This window comes from Hippoglossus hippoglossus, chromosome 5 (assembly GCF_009819705.1).
Source record: "Hippoglossus hippoglossus isolate fHipHip1 chromosome 5, fHipHip1.pri, whole genome shotgun sequence".
Classification (NCBI taxonomy): Eukaryota; Metazoa; Chordata; class Actinopteri; order Pleuronectiformes; family Pleuronectidae; genus Hippoglossus; species Hippoglossus hippoglossus.
The window spans coordinates 12769197-12787765 of NC_047155.1; the positions used below are offsets into that span (position 1 = coordinate 12769197).

The 18569-nt window shown below is 41.4% G+C and overlaps 2 protein-coding genes across 2 annotated transcripts; one reads left to right on the forward strand and one right to left on the reverse strand.

Moving 5' to 3' along the window:
* Window positions 1-4645: 4645 nt before the first annotated feature.
* On the reverse strand, window positions 4646-12081 carry frs3 (fibroblast growth factor receptor substrate 3). The gene is made up of 7 exons (XM_034586346.1): window positions 11278-12081; window positions 9463-9588; window positions 8843-8931; window positions 8528-8714; window positions 7705-7866; window positions 6767-6888; window positions 4646-6686 (listed from the first exon to the last, which is right to left on the reverse strand). The coding sequence occupies exons 3-7, from the start codon at window positions 8906-8908 to the stop codon at window positions 5364-5366; spliced, it is 1860 nt and encodes a 619-aa protein (XP_034442237.1). The 5' UTR covers window positions 8909-8931; window positions 9463-9588; window positions 11278-12081; the 3' UTR covers window positions 4646-5363.
* A 3574-nt stretch (window positions 12082-15655) lies between these two features.
* On the forward strand, window positions 15656-18279 carry tspo (translocator protein). The gene is made up of 4 exons (XM_034586389.1): window positions 15656-15810; window positions 17273-17448; window positions 17542-17680; window positions 17801-18279. The coding sequence occupies exons 2-4, from the start codon at window positions 17276-17278 to the stop codon at window positions 17972-17974; spliced, it is 486 nt and encodes a 161-aa protein (XP_034442280.1). The 5' UTR covers window positions 15656-15810; window positions 17273-17275; the 3' UTR covers window positions 17975-18279.
* Window positions 18280-18569: the final 290 nt, after the last annotated feature.

Genomic DNA, 18569 nt, shown 5'->3' on the forward strand with positions numbered 1-18569 from the left:
ACAGGAGTGAGTCTGGTGAGGCTCACTTCATGAGTCAGAGAGTACCTGCAGTTCCTCCTGGGTCCCGGGTTTTGTCATGCTCGAGCGTATTTGAAACTCTTTCGCTTCATAAGTTGATATCAAAGTCACAAAGTTTGTAACCAATATGTAAACACACAAATCTGTCACAAAGATGTACAGCTCAGACCCGTACATATACATCACCCCCTGGTGGCGGGTACACTTTCGAACCAGACAAAAACAAAGCAGATTTCGAAATAATAAATAATAAATAAGTTACACAATAATAATAATAAGAGATATTACAGTTTTCTGATACTTTCATTATTTTAACAGATCTATCTCGTATAGCGTGGACAGGAAGCTGAGGTTTTACAATATGACATTTAGATTATGACTGTCTGGTGGGAGGTGATGTACAAAAATCATCAAAGAAGAGATGATGATGAAAACCACTGATGGAGATGATGTGAAGCACTATGGTGCAAACAGCCTTTCTTTCTGCCCTTGGTTTATATTTGACACGCGTGTATTTTTGTCTCGTCTTATCCACTTAGTCATGAATTGGAAAAGCACACAGAAAAAAAACTGAAATCTCTGAAAGGAGGTTTATTTCCACATTCTTTAGCACAATGAGGAGAAATGGCAGCTGATGAGAGATCATGGCATCAAAATGACAAACACACTGTCGTCTTTACTCAGAATTAACATCATTATGCTACACAACATACGAGTCATGATTCAACAACTTTTTGAAATCACATCAAATTTGTCTCCAACCTAAACCACTGAGCGGATTATTAATGTCAAATTCAGTTTCCTTTAATCTTAATTAGGATTGACTTCATTTAAAAAGGACTAGTTCCAGAATTTGGGAAATATGCTCATTGCGTTCTTGAGAGAGAGCAAGAAGGAGAGATAACAACTCATGTCTGGAGGCTAAATGTGAAGCTGCAGCCAATCTGAGGTTAGTTTAAAACAGGAAATAAAAAAGGGGAAAACAGCAAATCCCATCATTTGAATATACAAATTCCCCCTATCAAAGCTGGAGCAGTGACTGACTGAAGTTTCTGCTGGTTGCCTGGCAACCACTGTCTGGTTTTTATATATGTACTAAACAAACGAGGTCCAAGGTTTTGACTACTGAGCTTTCAAGGAGCTGGATTTATTTTTAAACGTTCAGCTATCAGGCTAACAGAGGCCGATTTCTGTAGTGTTTCTACTGTTTCCTGGGTTTAAGATAACAGGCATCTGGTTGCATCTTCATATAGACATGATTCATATCAATATTCTCATCCAACTCAAAGTTTAAGAGCAAAAAAGTGTATTTCCCAAACATATCCCTTTAACAGACATTTTTAAAACACAATTGCAGACTTTGGCAAGAGTTGGCCGATTTCTTTTAAAATCCAACTTGAAATATGAAACCACTTTGATTTATTCCCCTTTCAACAACAGGCAGTGATTTGTTTGTTTCTTTCTTTGTTTTTTTAAACATCAGACCGCCCTCATAAACAGCAGTGAAAATGTTTTCCAGCTTAATTATGAAAGGCACAGTGAGAAATTTCCACACATGGACTTTTGAGATACGTGCTCAGGTTTGTAGAATAAACAGAGCAAGCCCTTTTGTTAAACAACCCATTCAATGAATTCAGTTTGGGGAACTTGAAAGGCATTGATATTGAGCCAGTCACAGTTAGTTGGGAGGCTTGGAAATGTTTGTTTTGGTGCCTGGAAAAACGTCTATTTAACATAATTATTAATCAGTCAACACAGGAGGGGTGAGCGGTAATGATGCTGTAATCACTGTTCACTGGTTTGGGTGGTGGTGAGGTTACTGCGTTATAAAAAATAAAAAAAAGAACAAAAAAAGAAAGTTGACACATTTCAACATGGGATTTTTTTTAAAACATTTTTTTCTTTTTAAATGCCATAAAAACACATGTCACTATAATCTGAGAAATTAGATGAACCACTCGCTGATTCCTGTGTGAAACATCAACACTGGTTTGAAAGTTTAATACAATAAAATTGAATCGAAGTACTGGCAAAGGTTTTACTGCTGTATGGCACTGATAATGTGAGTCTAAGCAAACACAGAGTCTGACAATCAAAACAGGCATCTTTTTCATTTTTTTTAAACTTTCATAGCTAAAACCGCACTATGAAACTTGAAAAGAAAACATTGAACCTGAAAAATAATAATAATAATAATAACAATTAGACTGCGGATTCACAGAAGAACAGGCGATTAAACACATTAAGCCCACAGCTCTATAGACTATTTAAAGTTCACACTTTACACATTGGTCTGATTTAAAATCAACAAAACAATAATTCAACTATTATTGCAAAAATGTAAACATCCCTCCAAGTTCATGACAATATCTCTACAAGTACAGTCAAAATGTCAGTCCTGGGACGAGCGAAGACTTTTGGCCTTTTTCGTTATCGAGGAGACATTTTGTAATAATCTCACATCAGCGTATGACGTTCGAGCAACAATACAAACCGTCAACTTCTGATCTGAGGACATTTAAGGCTTCTGTGTCGGAAATCTATCAAAAACTCTGTATATGAAATGACTGCTATCATCTAAATCAATATCGAGTCAATCAACAAATCAATTCACCAAATAATTGCAAATTTGTGCAAATTTATCTGATTATAAATTGGAAATTGGGTTTTTTGGAATTGTTGGATGGAAAAAGTCACTTCACATTTGACATATTAATACAATTATCGAATCAACAATAAAAAATGGCAAATATTTGCTGATCCCAGCTTTTTGAAAGTGGGAGTTTTGCTGGTATTGTTGATTTACCATGAATGAACTGTGAATGAATCAAATCAGTTTAGAGACGGTGCTCTAGTCTAGACAATGAGATCATTTTAAGATTCCACCCGAGGTAAAGGAAATAGGCGTTGTCGTCGGTATTTTATTTTCTGCTGAAGGTTATGGAGGAAATGATTGACAAAGAACCACAGGTGTGCATTAAGAGTACACACCTTAACTTAGAGCACACAGATATTTGGGCAGGGCTGGGGAAATCTTAATGTGACTTAATCTTAATCTTAACAATGACAACAATGAATTTAAAAGCCAATCATCGCTTTGCAGTTCATCCTAACTTTAACTCCAGTCACACAGAAGCCAAAATTACCGTCCTTATCAGAAGTAAAGCATTTGTATTCGTATCTCGTATCTGAACTCTCTGTTAAAAATAAAACGATCAGCTTCAGCTAAAAGCCACAACACATCTGCATTTGAAGGCCTGCACACGTGTATAAATCTAGAACATTTGGGCCTTCGTCTGTCGGCTGAAGATATCAACCTGATGTGAGCGCTCAACACAAAGATGACAGCGTCAGTGGGCCTGTGCTTTCCGTTACCTCTCCTAATAACAGACAGCCAGTGTGTCAGGAAAACAATCTGAAATGAAACATTCTCTGAAATCATGGCACATTACATTTTCTAGCGCTCAGGGGGGAAAAAAAATTCTCAGAAGAACACAACAATGCTACTTCTATTAACAACATGGTAAAAGATCTGACATCGCGTCATTTCGACAAGTACCTGTACAAGTACCTACATGGGCTACTGTTCGTATTTACATGTAGCAGCATAAAACCACCCGAACTGTGATTATCAGACTACAAGATTACCGTCCTCGTCACTCGCTCTGAAATGGCTGTCGATGCGGATGAGGTGGAATGTGCAGTTTTTATTATTTTAAATTTCTGTCATCCTTAAAAACTTGGATTCAGGTATGTACCCCGACTGCTTTTTCACTTTTTGCCCGTCTGTCCTATAAATCCTAATGGCACGTTAGATTTTATTCATTGTACAGTTTGCAATTAAGTTTTGGCACTTAAAATATAAATACAGTCTCTCTGTTTCTTTTAAAAAATATAATTACGCACAGTCATAAAAGTAACATCCCAGTTTCCAGTGATAATTTGAGGTGAAACTTTGGTCTCCGTATTACCAACTGGTTTACAAAACGCTAGTCATCACATGGAAAACTAAATTAGCACAATTTAAAAAAAAAAGAAAAGAATAAATTAAGAATGAAATAAATAAATAAATATCTGACTATGAAGGTTGATTAATATTCTCACAAAAATCTCCACAGCATGACTTTGCAACATACTTGAATAATCTGTTAAATCGACCACTCACACCTGACAAGTGTCAGACTGAGCACGTTTTATGTGAGGTCATAGCTTAATGCCACTATTTGAGGTTACTGATGTCGCCATTAGAAACACTGGAATAAACTCTGCCTACATTGCTGACTGAGCGTGTCCATGAAGTATTTGGCCTCCTGCTTTTGGTAAAAAAAAGGGAGATGGTCGGACCTGTGGCTCCAGTGGAGAGCGAGTGTATCGTGACAAAGCGCGTTTCAGTGGCTCCCGGGGTCGAAAGTGCAACGTGACAAGCGTAAAACCGCTGTGGACCTTCCGCAGGTCAGGGATGATATGCAGGAGTCGTGATCAAAGATGATATGCTACTTTTTTTCATTTTGCTGCATGTGGATAAGGAGGGAGCGAAAGCTTGTTGAAACTGTGTGTGTGTGTGCTACGTTTACCGTTGTTCAGTTTTAAGTCTAATTCTCCTGCGGTTATGTTTATTTTATTCCACTTTTTCAACTGGATTTGGACAAAACTATTCCTAAAATATGATAAAATACAATTCCATAGGATTGTGTGCAAAATGCTCTACAGGCATATCGTAACAAAGAACTTCTATCAGCCACAACATTAGACTTAGGTGCTTGCGATGAGGTATGAACATTGGCCAGTATCTTGGCCGAACTTTAAAATTTCCAAAATACGGACTAATCTGAGCTTTCTGTAACGAGTCACATTTCCGACTCAAACATGGGTGTGGTGATACTTAATAATAGAAACAATATTTGTGAGTGAAGATGGGTTTCAGAAAATTTGGTAATACAGCATGGCAATGAATACTTCAACTGAGAACGGAGGTCACTGCTCCGAGTCATAGCTAAGCATAAAATCATAAATGTATGATTTTCCTCCGTATGTATGATTTTATGCTCATGTATACACATCCATATATCCAGCAAACAGTATTTGCAGTAACAACTGCAGATTTCCCAACAGAGCTTCACACCCCATGTCTGATAAATAAGGATTAAAATGGCAAATTCTCCTCAAAGATTTCTTATTTCCTCTTATATGCACAGATAGTTTTCAGTAGGTTTCTAATTAGGTACCTGTATTTGTATTAGTCAGCCCGACAGTTGAATGGATGGATGACAGTGAAGGGTCCAGTGTGCTAAGATGAGGATAAGCCATCATCTGTCTTCATCGCTCCTCTTCAGTTCGAACACTGTTTACAGAGGCAGGTCTGTGCTGTTGTGGCGAGTCTTTCTGGAAGTCCCATCATCCCTGGGCAGAGCTTTCTGCAGGTTGGACATGGCAGCGGTCTTCTTTAGGTCAATGACTGCGTAGCATTCGCTGCGCCGGGGTGCCTGTGCGCCACATTTTATGGGTGGCAGGCGCTGGTGCTGTGGCTGGGGCTGGGGCTGGGCACCCCCGCCGCCGAGGGCTTGGCAGGGAGCTTCTCCCTCTAGGTCCACCTGGATGTAATTCAGCTGCCGCGATGGAGGCATGTGGCCGTGCTCACAGCCTCCGACCCCTGACCTCGATCGTCTGCCGAAATCAAAGCTAAATATTCCCCCTCTGTCTGTCTGACATGGCCGGGGATGCGGGGGACAGGCATGTGGGAGCCGGGGAGGCTGGACCTGCTCTGTGTTGACATAGTTCTGCAGGGCGTCTCTGTGGATGCGACCATCCTGGTGGTACCCGTTGGGTGTCCCAGGGCCTTCTGAGAACTCGTACTCATCAAAGTCCTCTTCTTCCTCCTCGTATTCCTCATCATCCTGCTCGTCATCATCCTCTTCCTGCTCGTCATCACGCTGTAGAGCGCTGTACTCCCACACCGGGGGCAGGGAGGGCAGGTTCTCGTAGTTCAGCAAAGCTGTCCGACGGTGTCCCCCAACGATGCCCCTCTCACAGGCGTAGCCCTGCGGGGGGAGAGATGACGGGCCGTGAGGGTGTGGGTGCAGGAGGGAGTGGGAGTGACTGTCCCCGGTACTGCTGCTGCTGCTGGAACCCACAGACTGCGACACGCTGCTCGGGCTCAGCCGCTGCTTCCGGCCGCTCCTCAGGCCGTTGATGTTCTCGTAGGTGAGCTCAACACTCTGGCAGCTGTCGGGGTGCTTGTGACCCGGGTGGCGGTGCGCATGGTGATGGAAATGGTGATAGGAGTGAGAGTTGCACAGGTGCATAGTGGGCTCATCTCCCTCTGTCTCTGAGCCTGTTGCACCCTCTACTGGCTGAAGGTTGTGAGGATTGTGCCCATGCCTCTCCCGCTCTCTCTCCCTCTCTCTCTCCAGCAGATGGCGCTGTGCCGGAGTGGGGCCCAGCATGAATTTGACCTCCTGTGAGGACGGCTGTAAAAACACCTGAGGATCTTTATGCTCCTCCAGGGGACAGCACCGCAGGTTGGACTGCGGGTTTCCTTGTCCCCCGATGGGCATGGCTCCCCGTGCTGTTTCGGTGAAAGTGCTGGGCCGCACCTCAGGTAGGGAGTGCACACAGTGACGCATGGAGAGATCCCCCTCCATGCTAACAGTGTTTACATAGGTGTGGGTCTGTTGGGGGGGGAAATACAAACTGGGTGAAAATGTGAACAAGCACAGATGCTGTGAGCCATGAGGAGCATGAATCTTACCTGGTCGTCCAAACCCATGAGACTATGTCCATGATCATCAGCAAGAGAGGGTTGGGAGGAGTCGCCTCTGATTGGATAGCCAGGGTATCCATTGGGGAAAGCCTGAACAGGGAATGCTGGAGCTGCAAACACAGATAAGTGTGAACCATGTAAAACTCCAGATAAAGACTTATGGGTGAATGGATAGAAGTATTGATTCAACACATGCAAACATGCCAAACCCAGAGAAATGAACAGCATCAAACCACAGATTTCTGTTTCTATGTTTTAAGAAATGAGTAAGGAAGAAAAATGAAATATACTTTGTCTTCCAGCTATATTTAATTATTTAGTATTCAGTTTAGAACTTTTTTTCTTTATTGTATCAAGTACAGTCGAAATTGTTTTGATTTGGCTCAATAGATTCAATAGCTGTCCCTGTGTCTAGCAAAATTAAACAAGACACCATGTTTTATTCCCTGAACGTTTTCAGCCATCTTGCCTTCATCAGAATTGTCAAATGTCAAGTAACAGGTATCATTCATTCATTAGCTTGCCTTTGCACCAAAAACTTTTTATATTATTTTACAAAATACCATAAAGTTCTGTGGTTCTCTTCTCACTGCAGTAGAGCTTTTTGTGCAAAAGAATTCAGGTAATAATTCTCTGTAGGACTATGACTGACCTATTTCACACTGATTTCCAACAAGCATCATTAAATACACATAAAAACATTGATCATAAACATCTAATGTTTAAGTAAGATTCAAGCAGGATGTATTTAGACACCAGGACCATGACAGACCATATGTTGATATGATAACTTTGTCGCAGTACAGATATAAAAAGGACACATTTGATGACAACAGCTGTCACACAACACTAAACAGCTGTATGAAGCGGGAGTCTGCAGCTGCGGCCTGACGTGCTATTTGTGTTTGTGTGGGCGTGTGACTCACTGTTGGGAGTCTGTGGCGTGCGAGACATTTCCATCTCCGGTGTGTGACCACTGCGACTCATCATCATCGACTCTTCCACCACGTTGATGCTGTTACATTGCATCAGCTCCTGGAGCAAGTTGAAGATCTCCTCTGCCCGGGAACACTTGAATGCAAAGATTCCTAAAGTTAAGGGGAAAACAAATAAAAACATTGTTATGGTTCAATCAGCCACTGATGACACAATAAAAACACACTCATTAAAGAGTCATAAGAAGAGGGTGAGGTCCGCAGTGTCACATGTGTGCAGAGGCTGATGTGAGATCAAATCGGTACGATGCTCTTTTAGCTTTACGATGTTAAAAGTTTAATGAGAAAGTTTGGTGCTACAAGTCAGAGCCACAAGACACAAATACTGACAGGCTAGTCTTTTTGTTTGAATGCTACTTTAACAAGATTATACTATAAATATTAGTTGTCTTTCACTAAACAAGATAAAACAAACAGCCAAAATGTCTCCTGGGAAAAAGCCTAGTAAGAAACTCCATACTACAGTGAAACAACTGCAAATAAGAAAACACAAGTTGGAATATTTAGGGTAGGTATCTGCAATTGACAAGTCTCGTTGCTGATTGGATGGACGCACTGTCGGGGGGGGTTTGTGATTTGTTGCTGTGATTTCTTATTTATTTTCAGGGCCATCACTTCATACAATTGGTGAAAATGGAAATTAATTTAAACATAATTAGTAAATGATAAGACACACATAAAAAAAGGGAACAGGCAACCATCACGACTCTATGGCTCTGTAACAGAACAAGAGAAACGGAGAGTTTATACCGACCCTGCCCAGTCTGACAGCGGCGACCACTCTCAAAAGAGAAGAGGTTGGAGTCGTAGCCGTAGCGTCGCAGGCAGAGATACGGCCACCGGATGGCGTCTCTCTTGCGTGTGTGAAGAATGAGCTCGGTCTGCGTGAGCTCCATGATGCCAGAGCCCAGCTCGTTGCCCTCATCATCCACATTGGTGACCTACAAAGCAGAAAAACATAGCAGATTTTTGGGGATATTAAAGCCCAACAATATGGAATAAGGCAGTACACATGGGGCCTTCATAATTCATAATACCAAACATATAAGAAAGGTTTAGTATTATTGACCTTGAATTTGGTGAGATGGTTGTCTCGGATGGGGTCTCTGTACAGACAACTCCAACAGCTCCCCATAGCTTCAGCAGGCCAGCTGAAACCTGTCAGGGAGGAAGCAAACATCATCACACACTCTCCAAACAACTTCTCCTAACAACTTCTACGTATTTATGCAACATAAACAGATCTAAACCAAACATTACGGGCTCAATTTAAGGTCAATAAGATTTAGAGCTTGTAAAGTTAAGAGTTTTTAGCTGGAATTAGCCTTAGTGAACCTGCAAAAACAAAGCTACATGAGAGTTTGTACAGAGGCGATGTTACAAAAATACACGGGAAAAGAAGCACTTTTGTGAACATCTGTGAACATCTGTGAACAGAAACAAAACAAAAACCTGTGACGGAAACTCAGCGCTTAAATTTCCCACAGTGTCTGTGACACTGAAGTCACAAGTAGGAATTTTGACCCTGTTTCTTCTCATGAATCTGATTGGACGATGACAATCACAAATACAGATCTTTTCCGCACACGTACAAACTTTACAATTATTTGTGAGCGTCACTTCAAAAGTTCAACATTTTACTGACTCTAATTTGAACCCATGAAACTCAAGAGGATTTTAACGTCTTACTCAGTCCAGGCCATCAGTGTGAAGAGATGCACGTCTCAATCCCAGGATCTTCTACTGGGCATCGGCATCACAAGCCGATTAGTTTGATGGACTGACATCTTCAAGAGAAGCATGACGTTCTTCCCCCTGAAACCAGGAGACACGTGTGGTTTACACAGAGAACCTGTCTGTCAATACCTAAACATCACATGCAGCCACGTGTCGAATATACATGTCAGGTCGATAATTCAGAAATAAAGGTGCTTTCAGGGCATTGTGGTGTTGGTGTTTCACAGAAATGTCAAAAAATCAAAAATAAATAGAGATGGTCTTCTCAACCATCACAGAGCTCTTCATTCATTTTCATTCAAAAATATTAAATATCAGAGGCCTAAAGTTTCAAAAGTTGTATTATGTTAAAAATATGTTCAAACAATGACTAATAATAAATACCACAGTAAATACCTTAGAGAGTTGGTTAAAATGACATGACATACGCTGTATCCGTAACAGCAGTGGTACTGACCATACAAGTGTTCCAGAGCTTGTCTGTAGTGTGATCAATACACACTAAAATCTGCTTTATTTATCTATATTGTTATAAAATAGTTTCATTCACTAATCATTTCCATTCTTTCATTCACTGTGGGACTGTGAATGAACAATTGTAATACCACATTAAGCACAATGTTATCTTAACGTTGACAATTAGAGCTGTCGATTAAATCGATCAGACGGAACATTTATGTGCAACTAATTTGAAAGTTGAATAATAATTGAAGTCATTTTCTTCTACAGTTTCTCACGTGAGAATTTGTGGCAGTAAACTGAATATTTACAGTAGCTGTAGTAAAGAGTGAACTTGATATTCAACTGTAGTAAATGTTAAATAGTAAACTGAATATCTTTGAGCAAAACGACATTGACAAATGTAATCTGGGACTGCTCATTTTTACTATTTCCCACAGGATATAGACATATTATGATCATTGAGGAAATAATCAGCAGGTTTAACGATGAAGAAAATAAACACTATAGTTGCAGCCGTAAGCCCGATGGTATCCAGAGTTTGAACTTAAGTAATTTTACACAGTTACTATAAGAATCATGTACTTGTACTTGTGAGGAAACTACACTGAGTTACAGGAAAGCAAAGAGTCAATGCGAAGCAGACAAATTTGACTTTTCCATCAAATACACGTAAGAATCTGAGAAGTCAAACCTGTGACGCTCAACAAACAATATCCCTCCTGAGTCAGTGTGTGGGTGTTTGCGTGTGAGGCTGACAAGGAGGTTACACACACACACACACCTACACACAAACACACACCTCTGCATTACCATGTGGGCTCAAACTTGGGCCTCCACATCTGACTGGAGATGCCACTCAACACACACTTTGTCAGCCTCTCTCACAAACACACACACACACACACGCACACAGCTACCTTGAATCAATGCGAGTAGGCTAAGGAGCTAAGCTACAGCAAACACACACGCACACGCATCTTGCCACAGTGGATGTGTGTGTTTCCCTCCAGCAGAGAAACACACACACACACACACTCTGGCTCCATGAAGCTCAGCCGACACGCAGCCCCCAAAACAAGCCGACGGCGAGGCTTCACCTTCCGCCCGCCGATGTGCAGAGAGCCCGGTGCAGCAGCAGCGGTGCTACCACCACCACCACCACCACCAGCAGCAGCAGCAGCACCAGCACCACGACACTCACATGCACAAGCACACGGTCCAACGAGCATCTGTCCCCGCCACAAGAGCGTGAACACACAGCATGAACGTGTGAGTGGAGGTGGACAGCGATGGTTTGCTACTCACATGTCTGCCACGGCTTTTTTTTTTTTTATATATATATATATATATATATCTCTATATTAGCCCTAATGCGAGATAAGCATTGAGGCTGCGATCAGCGGCGGCGGCGGCTGCTGCCTGAGCTGGAGGTGCCGGCGGCAGCTGGATGTGGCATCTCCACGACACAGGGCGCGTAAAAAGATGCAGTAAAAAAGATGTTGTTGTTTTTTGCCCTCTCCCATTACGCCCCCCTACTGCAACACGGGCCTCTGCCTGTGTGACATTTCCCGAGCAGCTGGGGTGAGAGTTCACCGGCAGACAACGAGGCTGAGAGGAGCGGCAAGAAGGTACGAGAGACGCTGGAGGACCACGGAGGAAGAGGAGGAGGAGGAGGAGGAGAGGTGTGCCCGCTGCCCGCCTGACAGGAGGGCGTCGAGGGGGGAGGTACCCCCGTGCCACGGGAGGAGAGAGCACCGCTGTCTGCACTGCGATGGAAGAGTAAAGTGGTTTATATGTTGTTGTGTGTCGTTGCTTTTAGAGAATAGTTATGAATATATATGTGTTTGCAACTTTTTTCTGTATTTATTTAATGCTTTCCTTCCATCCTCCAACTCTATGAGGCTAAAGGAGATGGGAGCAGCCCCTGGTGGGTCAGGTTATCCTCATACCAGAGTGGTTAATTATTATTATTATAAATAATGTCAAATCCATTCCTTCATTAACCCGAACATTGATCCAAATGTCCAAAAGTGAAGAAACAAAACCTCAAAGGGATAGTTCACCCCCAAATTTAAATGTACTCATTATCTACTCCCCACTATGCCGATGGAGGGGTGGGTGGAGGGTTTGAGTCCACAAAACACTTCTGGAATTTCAGGGGTAAACAGTGTTGCAGCCAAATCCAATACAATTGAAGTAAATGGTGACCACTTCTTCAAAAGTAAGAAAACAACATAAAACATAAACTGCCTCCATACTGCTCCTGTGGTGTCATCCCAGTGTCCGTAAGCTCCGACAGTTGAATTGTCCTCTGTGATCCACGTGCGAACACGGCTCCAGAGGGAGATCTAAGAGGAAATTTAGGCTAAAAACATGGTGTAAATGACAATGTTTCGAGTAGATAATAGGTGACTTTTAATTTTTGGGTGAACTATCCCTTTAAAATATCCTATAACTGTTGGTTGCCTGGATCAGGCTGGATTAGTTGAGTTGTGTCAGAGAGTCTTTTACATTTTTTATCAGTAATTTTTGTTAATATTTATTGTATTTTTTTTAAAATATAGTTTGTATATATGTCTGTAAAGATTCTCCATCATCCAGGTTATGGTATCTTCAGAAGTTGTACAAGTGTACGTAGGCTTCTTCATCAGAACTGAAGAAGCCTCTTGGATGAGAGGTGAAACGTGTTCAAGAAACAAAAAAACAAACAATGTCCAGTTGCCTACATACAGTACACTTGTACAACTTCTGAGTACAGTTTGTAGACATGTACCTGTTTGAATTGTCATATTTTTTCAATAAAATAGAAAATCATCACACAAACATTTGTACCAATGAAGTTGAATAAGTCCTCCATTGTGTGGTCCTGTTTTTGTAGAAGAAGTGAGAAACATTCTTACATTTCCTGTTCCTAGTTGTTGGCGATGTGACCAAGACTGACATGAGGCCTGTAGATGTGTTCAGGCCTGGACTCTTCTCAAACACTGATAAGATCTGAGGATTTGGGGTCGAGTCACAACTGTCTCTTTGTCCACAGCACGTGTGAAAATTACCAACACTGTCAGAACCACCCAGATGGAAAGTCAGGAACTTTCAATATTCCATCCTTTAGGTCTTAGGAGTTATCTGACTTAAATTGAGCAAAAATATTAATAAGCAGCTAAATGTAATACGTGTAAGCACACAGTCGATTACTTTGCAGTAACTGGTGTGATGACTATGATTGAACTGAACATGTCTTCAGGGCAGGACTCTAATTAAAGGTGTGAAATCTAGTAACAATACTTCTACTACTATTTTTTATAGCAAGTGATGGAAATTCGTCATGGCAACGATTGTCAAGAGCTGACAATATTTAGTCACAGCGCCACCTAGTGCCATAAAGGACTATTTTTACACTTTGACATCCTCTTAGAAGGTTGACCACAGTCACTTCCAATTTGATCAGAAAAGCTTAACAACCATGACAATGCTTTGTTGCTAATAACAGCGTTGCCGTGTGTTCCAGCAGATATTTAAATATTTTGCATCCAAAAACTGAAACTTCTATGCAATGCTACGGACTTGTCTTTCTACACAAACTAAAAACCTTTGTAATCTAACATTGTTAAATCTTAAGATTAGATTGACAAATTTTGATATCATTTGGAGTTTGTTGGTCTCAACAGAGTCTCAATAGATGTGTCTCCCAAAATTCACACAAACAGGACAATGTTAAGGGGAGTTGGCCGTGATTTGCCTTTGATTTGCCTTTGCAGCTGAGCCTTGAGTTTTCAAGCATGTTTAGGCTCTGGGGGATTAATTATAAACCTAAGAAATACAGTTGGGTCCGAGCACCGCTGGGTGGTCTGGCTCTAGATACAATGCTGACCTTCAATGTAATGAAACATCATGCAAAGTTGTAGCTCATTCATGGACGGGTCATTGAATGGGACAAGGCCCAATAGGCTCCTGGGCCAGAGCATCTGGTCTTCTGTTAAAAACAGCTCACAAAACCACAGAGAGACTAAAAAGACCATGAGAGACACAAAATGATTAAAGAGTGGCACAAAGCAAGTAATGACACACTAAACAACAGCAATGCGACCTAATATGACCACAAAGAGACAGAACATTAGTGTAAAGAGACACAAAGTGACCACAAAGTTTGTGTTGTGTCAATTGCCCAGGAGCCCGTTTCTCATAATCCATCTAAAGACTCGTTGATGTGTTTTTACATCTTTTTATGCTATGTCACGCTTTGCTAGGTTATAAGTTTTTGAAATTTGTCGAGAATTCTCATCCACGCTTTTCCTTTCACAGTCTCTAATGAGTTTAAATGTAATGTGCTTTTGGATTTACCATGTTTTTAAGGGTTGACTTGCCAGAGGCATATCCTCTAACATATAACAATAAAAGATGGTTATTCAAAACCCTCACAGACGACCAGGAGGCTGAAGTTATCTTGACCTTTACATCATCTTTGTTGTCTCGTCTCCAGCCTCGTATCCAGCTGTTTGCGCTTTGTAAAGCATCCAGGAAATAAAAATAACTGACTGATAACGTTCATTTCTGTATTTATTGACCTTTGGACCACAGTGGTGATATAATACATGTTTATTTAGGCACGAAATACCCACAACCGACGACTCTGAAGTTGGTTTCTGATTGGGAGACAAGGTAACAGAGACATTATGATATAGTCCTACAACAAGTGGAGGTCAATGAATGAATCAATCAATCAATCAATCAATAAGTTAAACAATCAATCAATGAATGAATCAATAAGTTAATTAATCAATCAAGCAATCTGTTGCAGATAAAATAGCAGCCCTGTCTTATCTCCCTGATACCACTACAACTACTACTACTACTACGTCTACCACTTCTACAAACAATAATATAGCTACAGTCAACTTTATTGTTAAAATAAAAATTCTCCATATCTAAGAGAGAGGGTTTGTATAATTACAGAATTTTAATGTAGTTTTTTTCATTCCTTTTTTTCATAGCTGTCTAGTAAACTTTATACATATTTACAAAAAAAACTTAAAGGGATAGTTCACCCAAAAATGAAAATTCACTCATTATCTACTCACCACTATGCCAATGGATGGGTGGGGGAAGTTTACAAGTCCACCAAACGAGGGGTAAACAAAGTTGGCCACCACTTCTTCAAACATTAATAAACAACATTAAAAAAATCATAAAATGCCTCCATACTGCTACCGTGATGTCAGCCAAGTTTCTGTAAGCACCGATATTCAAATTTGACCCTAAATGGCGTCATTTACATCATGTTTTTAGCCTAAATGCCCTCTGATATTCTCCTGTGGAGCTGCGTTCATGTTCGCATGTTTTGTGGACTCAAACACTCCAGCCACCCCTCCATCGGTATAGTGGTGAGTAGATAATGGGTGAATTCTCATTTTGGGGTGAACTCTCCCTTTAAGTCTTAATGTGGAACCATTCAGTTCTTGGTAAAAAAAATAAAATAATCCTTGACTCGGTTTGAAGTCCGTCTTTTCTTGTGAATGAGAAATTCTCCCATTAATAAAATGAATTGAATAAAAACTTAATTACAACTTCAGCTGTTGCACCGTTTGTCGAATTAGAAACCAACTTCGCGGACGTCACTGGCAACTCATCCTGCGGGCCAATGGCTGGTGGGCGCGCGGTGACGTCACTGCCTGTGTGTGGCTCTGGGAGTGTGTGCAGAGATAACCCAGCCCCGCCCCTCCCCACTCTTATATCACAACAGAGCAGCATGCCACAGCAGCACAGTGTGTGCGTGTAGCCGCAGCTCGAGGACACGACACAATACTACACAACACAAAGGAGCTGACACCAGGGAGAAGGGTGAGTGCGCTGATCTCACTACAGACCCACAATCAAGGAACGCACACACGTCTGTCATTTTACAACACGGAACTTTGACCCGTTTATTGTCGTGTGTTGTCACAGCTTTTTTTTATTCCAGCGCGTCTTACTGTTTGGATTCTTACTATTCACCCAAACTACGGAGACAAGATCTGTTAACACCCTCATTACCAAACCTAGCACTGTTTTTTATCAACATTACACAAGTCTGGGGTTCGATCACATGTCCTGAACTTCCGCATCCCACAGCCACTGGGACTGGTCAGGTTAAAGACAGCAGGTACTTCAGGACGCAAAGGTTCATGGTGCAGTCTTCACAAGTTACCAGCTGTCTCAAACTGGAAAAACCAACAAAACACGAAATACCTCAACAAATAATGCCAACATTGGATTTATGGAGCTGATACTGATGTTAAAGTGCTGGAGTTTAATACTGATTCATTTAATGTTTTCATATGTGACATAAAACAAAGGTTTGACTACAGACTCCGCTGTAGCCTCCCTCTCAGCTCCACCCTCATATATTTCTATTGGCTTCCCCACAACTGTGAGGTGAGGTCAAGTCAGGTCAGACCATCCTTTATTTGCCGTTTGGCTTTACTGTGTTCGTTCCCAGTAAAGTTGAGTTTGGCCCCATCAGCTATTTGAAGCATAAAGGCTGGACACAACACAGCCAACAACAAACAAACAGCTGACAGATTTTTTTTTCAGGTGGAGACCAAAACGGAGCTGAATTATGACCGACTCCATCTATTACATTGACGTTTCTGCTCTACGTGTGGTGTGATCGTCTTTTCCATCAAGATACATGAATTATTCTCAGAGAAATCAATGAAAATCGTGAAAAATGCCCCATCTTACGAAAGAAAATTCCTGAATCCACACCAAACTTCGATTGGTTCTGGCCTGACCCAGACCACACCCCTCCACCAAGTGTTGAACTAGTTTTTGTGTAATCCTGCTAAATAACAGACCAAGGCAGATACAAACATAACCTCATTGGCACAGGTAATTCATTTATAGCAATGGCTGCATTGAAAACAGAAAAAAAACACTTTGAAAAGTGGTCAACACTACATGTAAAGTAGTTTGTTAGATACGCTTCTTGTGCTTCACTGAGTGGAGCCGACCGATTTAGCGACATATCATCTTTGGCGATATATGTTGATCTGATACACAACAGCCTCAGGACAAGTTTATCAGGTTTTCTCTTACTGCACAGTCGTTATACTGGGTCAACAGTTGTGCGTTCCGAGTCCCGTGATTGCAGAGAAACAATTCGCTTTTGGATCTCTTGTCGGAGGCAGAGGGAAGAGCTGGATATTGTTTGAAATGTCTCGATTTAAAACTCCAATCATCTGATCAAAAGTAATTATCAGTTAAAAATAGTAGATGCGGAGCAGAGGTTCCAGTTTTATCATGTTTCCTGCTCTTATCTCAGAAAATGTGGCTGCCTATGATTGGAATGACCGGCCTGCCCCACCTGGGAGGGCTCTACGGTGGCTTCATCACACGCAAAGAGGTGAAGACCTGGTACCCAACCCTGCAGAAACCATCATGGCGCCCGCCGAACGCTGCATTCCCTATAGTCTGGACTTGTCTGTACACGGGCATGGGGTAAAGATCATATTGATTCCTACAGTCTTTCACTCTCTGCACCACCCTCATTTTATAAAATAATATATATATTTTTTTTTTTCTGTGGTGCAGGTATGGCTCCTACCTGGTGTGGAAGGAGCTGGGAGGTTTCACTGAGGATGCACTGGTTCCACTGGGACTATATGGGCTACAACTAGCTCTGAACTGGGCCTGGACTCCTATTTTCTTTGGTGCACACAAGATAAAACTGGTAGGATTGACCATAATTATTTCTTTTATCTGGGACAACCCATGGGATCATTATTGACAAGTCAATATTCTGCATTGTTGTCCCTAATACACCCGCTCTCTCTTTCTCTGCCCATTTCAGGCCCTCATGGAGATTGTGGTCCTCACTGGGACTGTCGGAGCCACCATGGTGTCTTGGTATCCCATCAGCCGCACCGCCACTCTGCTCATGGCGCCCTACCTGACCTGGCTGTGCATCGCTACCTCTCTCAACTACTGCATATGGAGAGACAACCGTGAGGAAAAGGAGGAGTAGAGGACGGCTCATTGCGCTTTGACCAGAGCACTTCAATTCAGAATCAAGACATAATTCTGTGTTTTCAACTCAATTTTCTTTCTATGGAATTCTAGATCAGAGATTCACAAACTAGTCCGACTATGATGGAGGAACGATGGTATAAAATCACCTCGTTAAATAACGATCAATATCTGTGTATGTGACGGCCAATATTCTAAATAACCTATCCATGCAAAGTATGTCATCAGAATTTGCCCATATCCATATTGAACACAAAAAGGCAATATTCACCGTGCTACATTTTTAAATTGAAGTTGCGATTTTTTAAAAAGTTGGTTTTATTGGTTTTTTCATGAAAACTGTCCTGTGTGCTTTACTGATGAAGAAAGATATGTTTTAGTTACTGCTATAAATCTGCTAAAATAAAAGATTTTTTGCCAAATGACCTTTTTAAACGTTTATCATTTCCAACACAGTCCGAGAAGAATGGTGGATTAAGATGGTCAAATGATTTATAATGAGCAGTGGTTGGCTTAAAGAAACATTAATGGTAAGAAATACTAAGGATTTTTCATACGTTTTTCAGGACAAGTAAAAATGTAGCACTAGTACA

Excerpts from the sequence above, each read along its gene's own strand:
- frs3 (XM_034586346.1), bottom strand. The coding sequence starts at position 8,908 with ATGGGGAGCTGTTGGAGTTGTCTGTACAGAGACCCCATCCGAGACAAC. Across the intron at positions 8,715-8,842 it reads ACCATCTCACCAAATTCAAG|GTCACCAATGTGGATGATGA; the intron begins GTCAATAATACT and ends TCTGCTTTGTAG. Across the intron at positions 6,687-6,766 it reads TCATGGGTTTGGACGACCAG|ACCCACACCTATGTAAACAC; the intron begins GTAAGATTCATG and ends CCCCCCCAACAG.
- tspo (XM_034586389.1), top strand. The coding sequence starts at position 17,276 with ATGTGGCTGCCTATGATTGGAATGACCGGCCTGCCCCACCTGGGAGGG. Across the intron at positions 17,449-17,541 it reads TGTCTGTACACGGGCATGGG|GTATGGCTCCTACCTGGTGT; the intron begins GTAAAGATCATA and ends TCTGTGGTGCAG. Across the intron at positions 17,681-17,800 it reads GTGCACACAAGATAAAACTG|GCCCTCATGGAGATTGTGGT; the intron begins GTAGGATTGACC and ends TGCCCATTTCAG.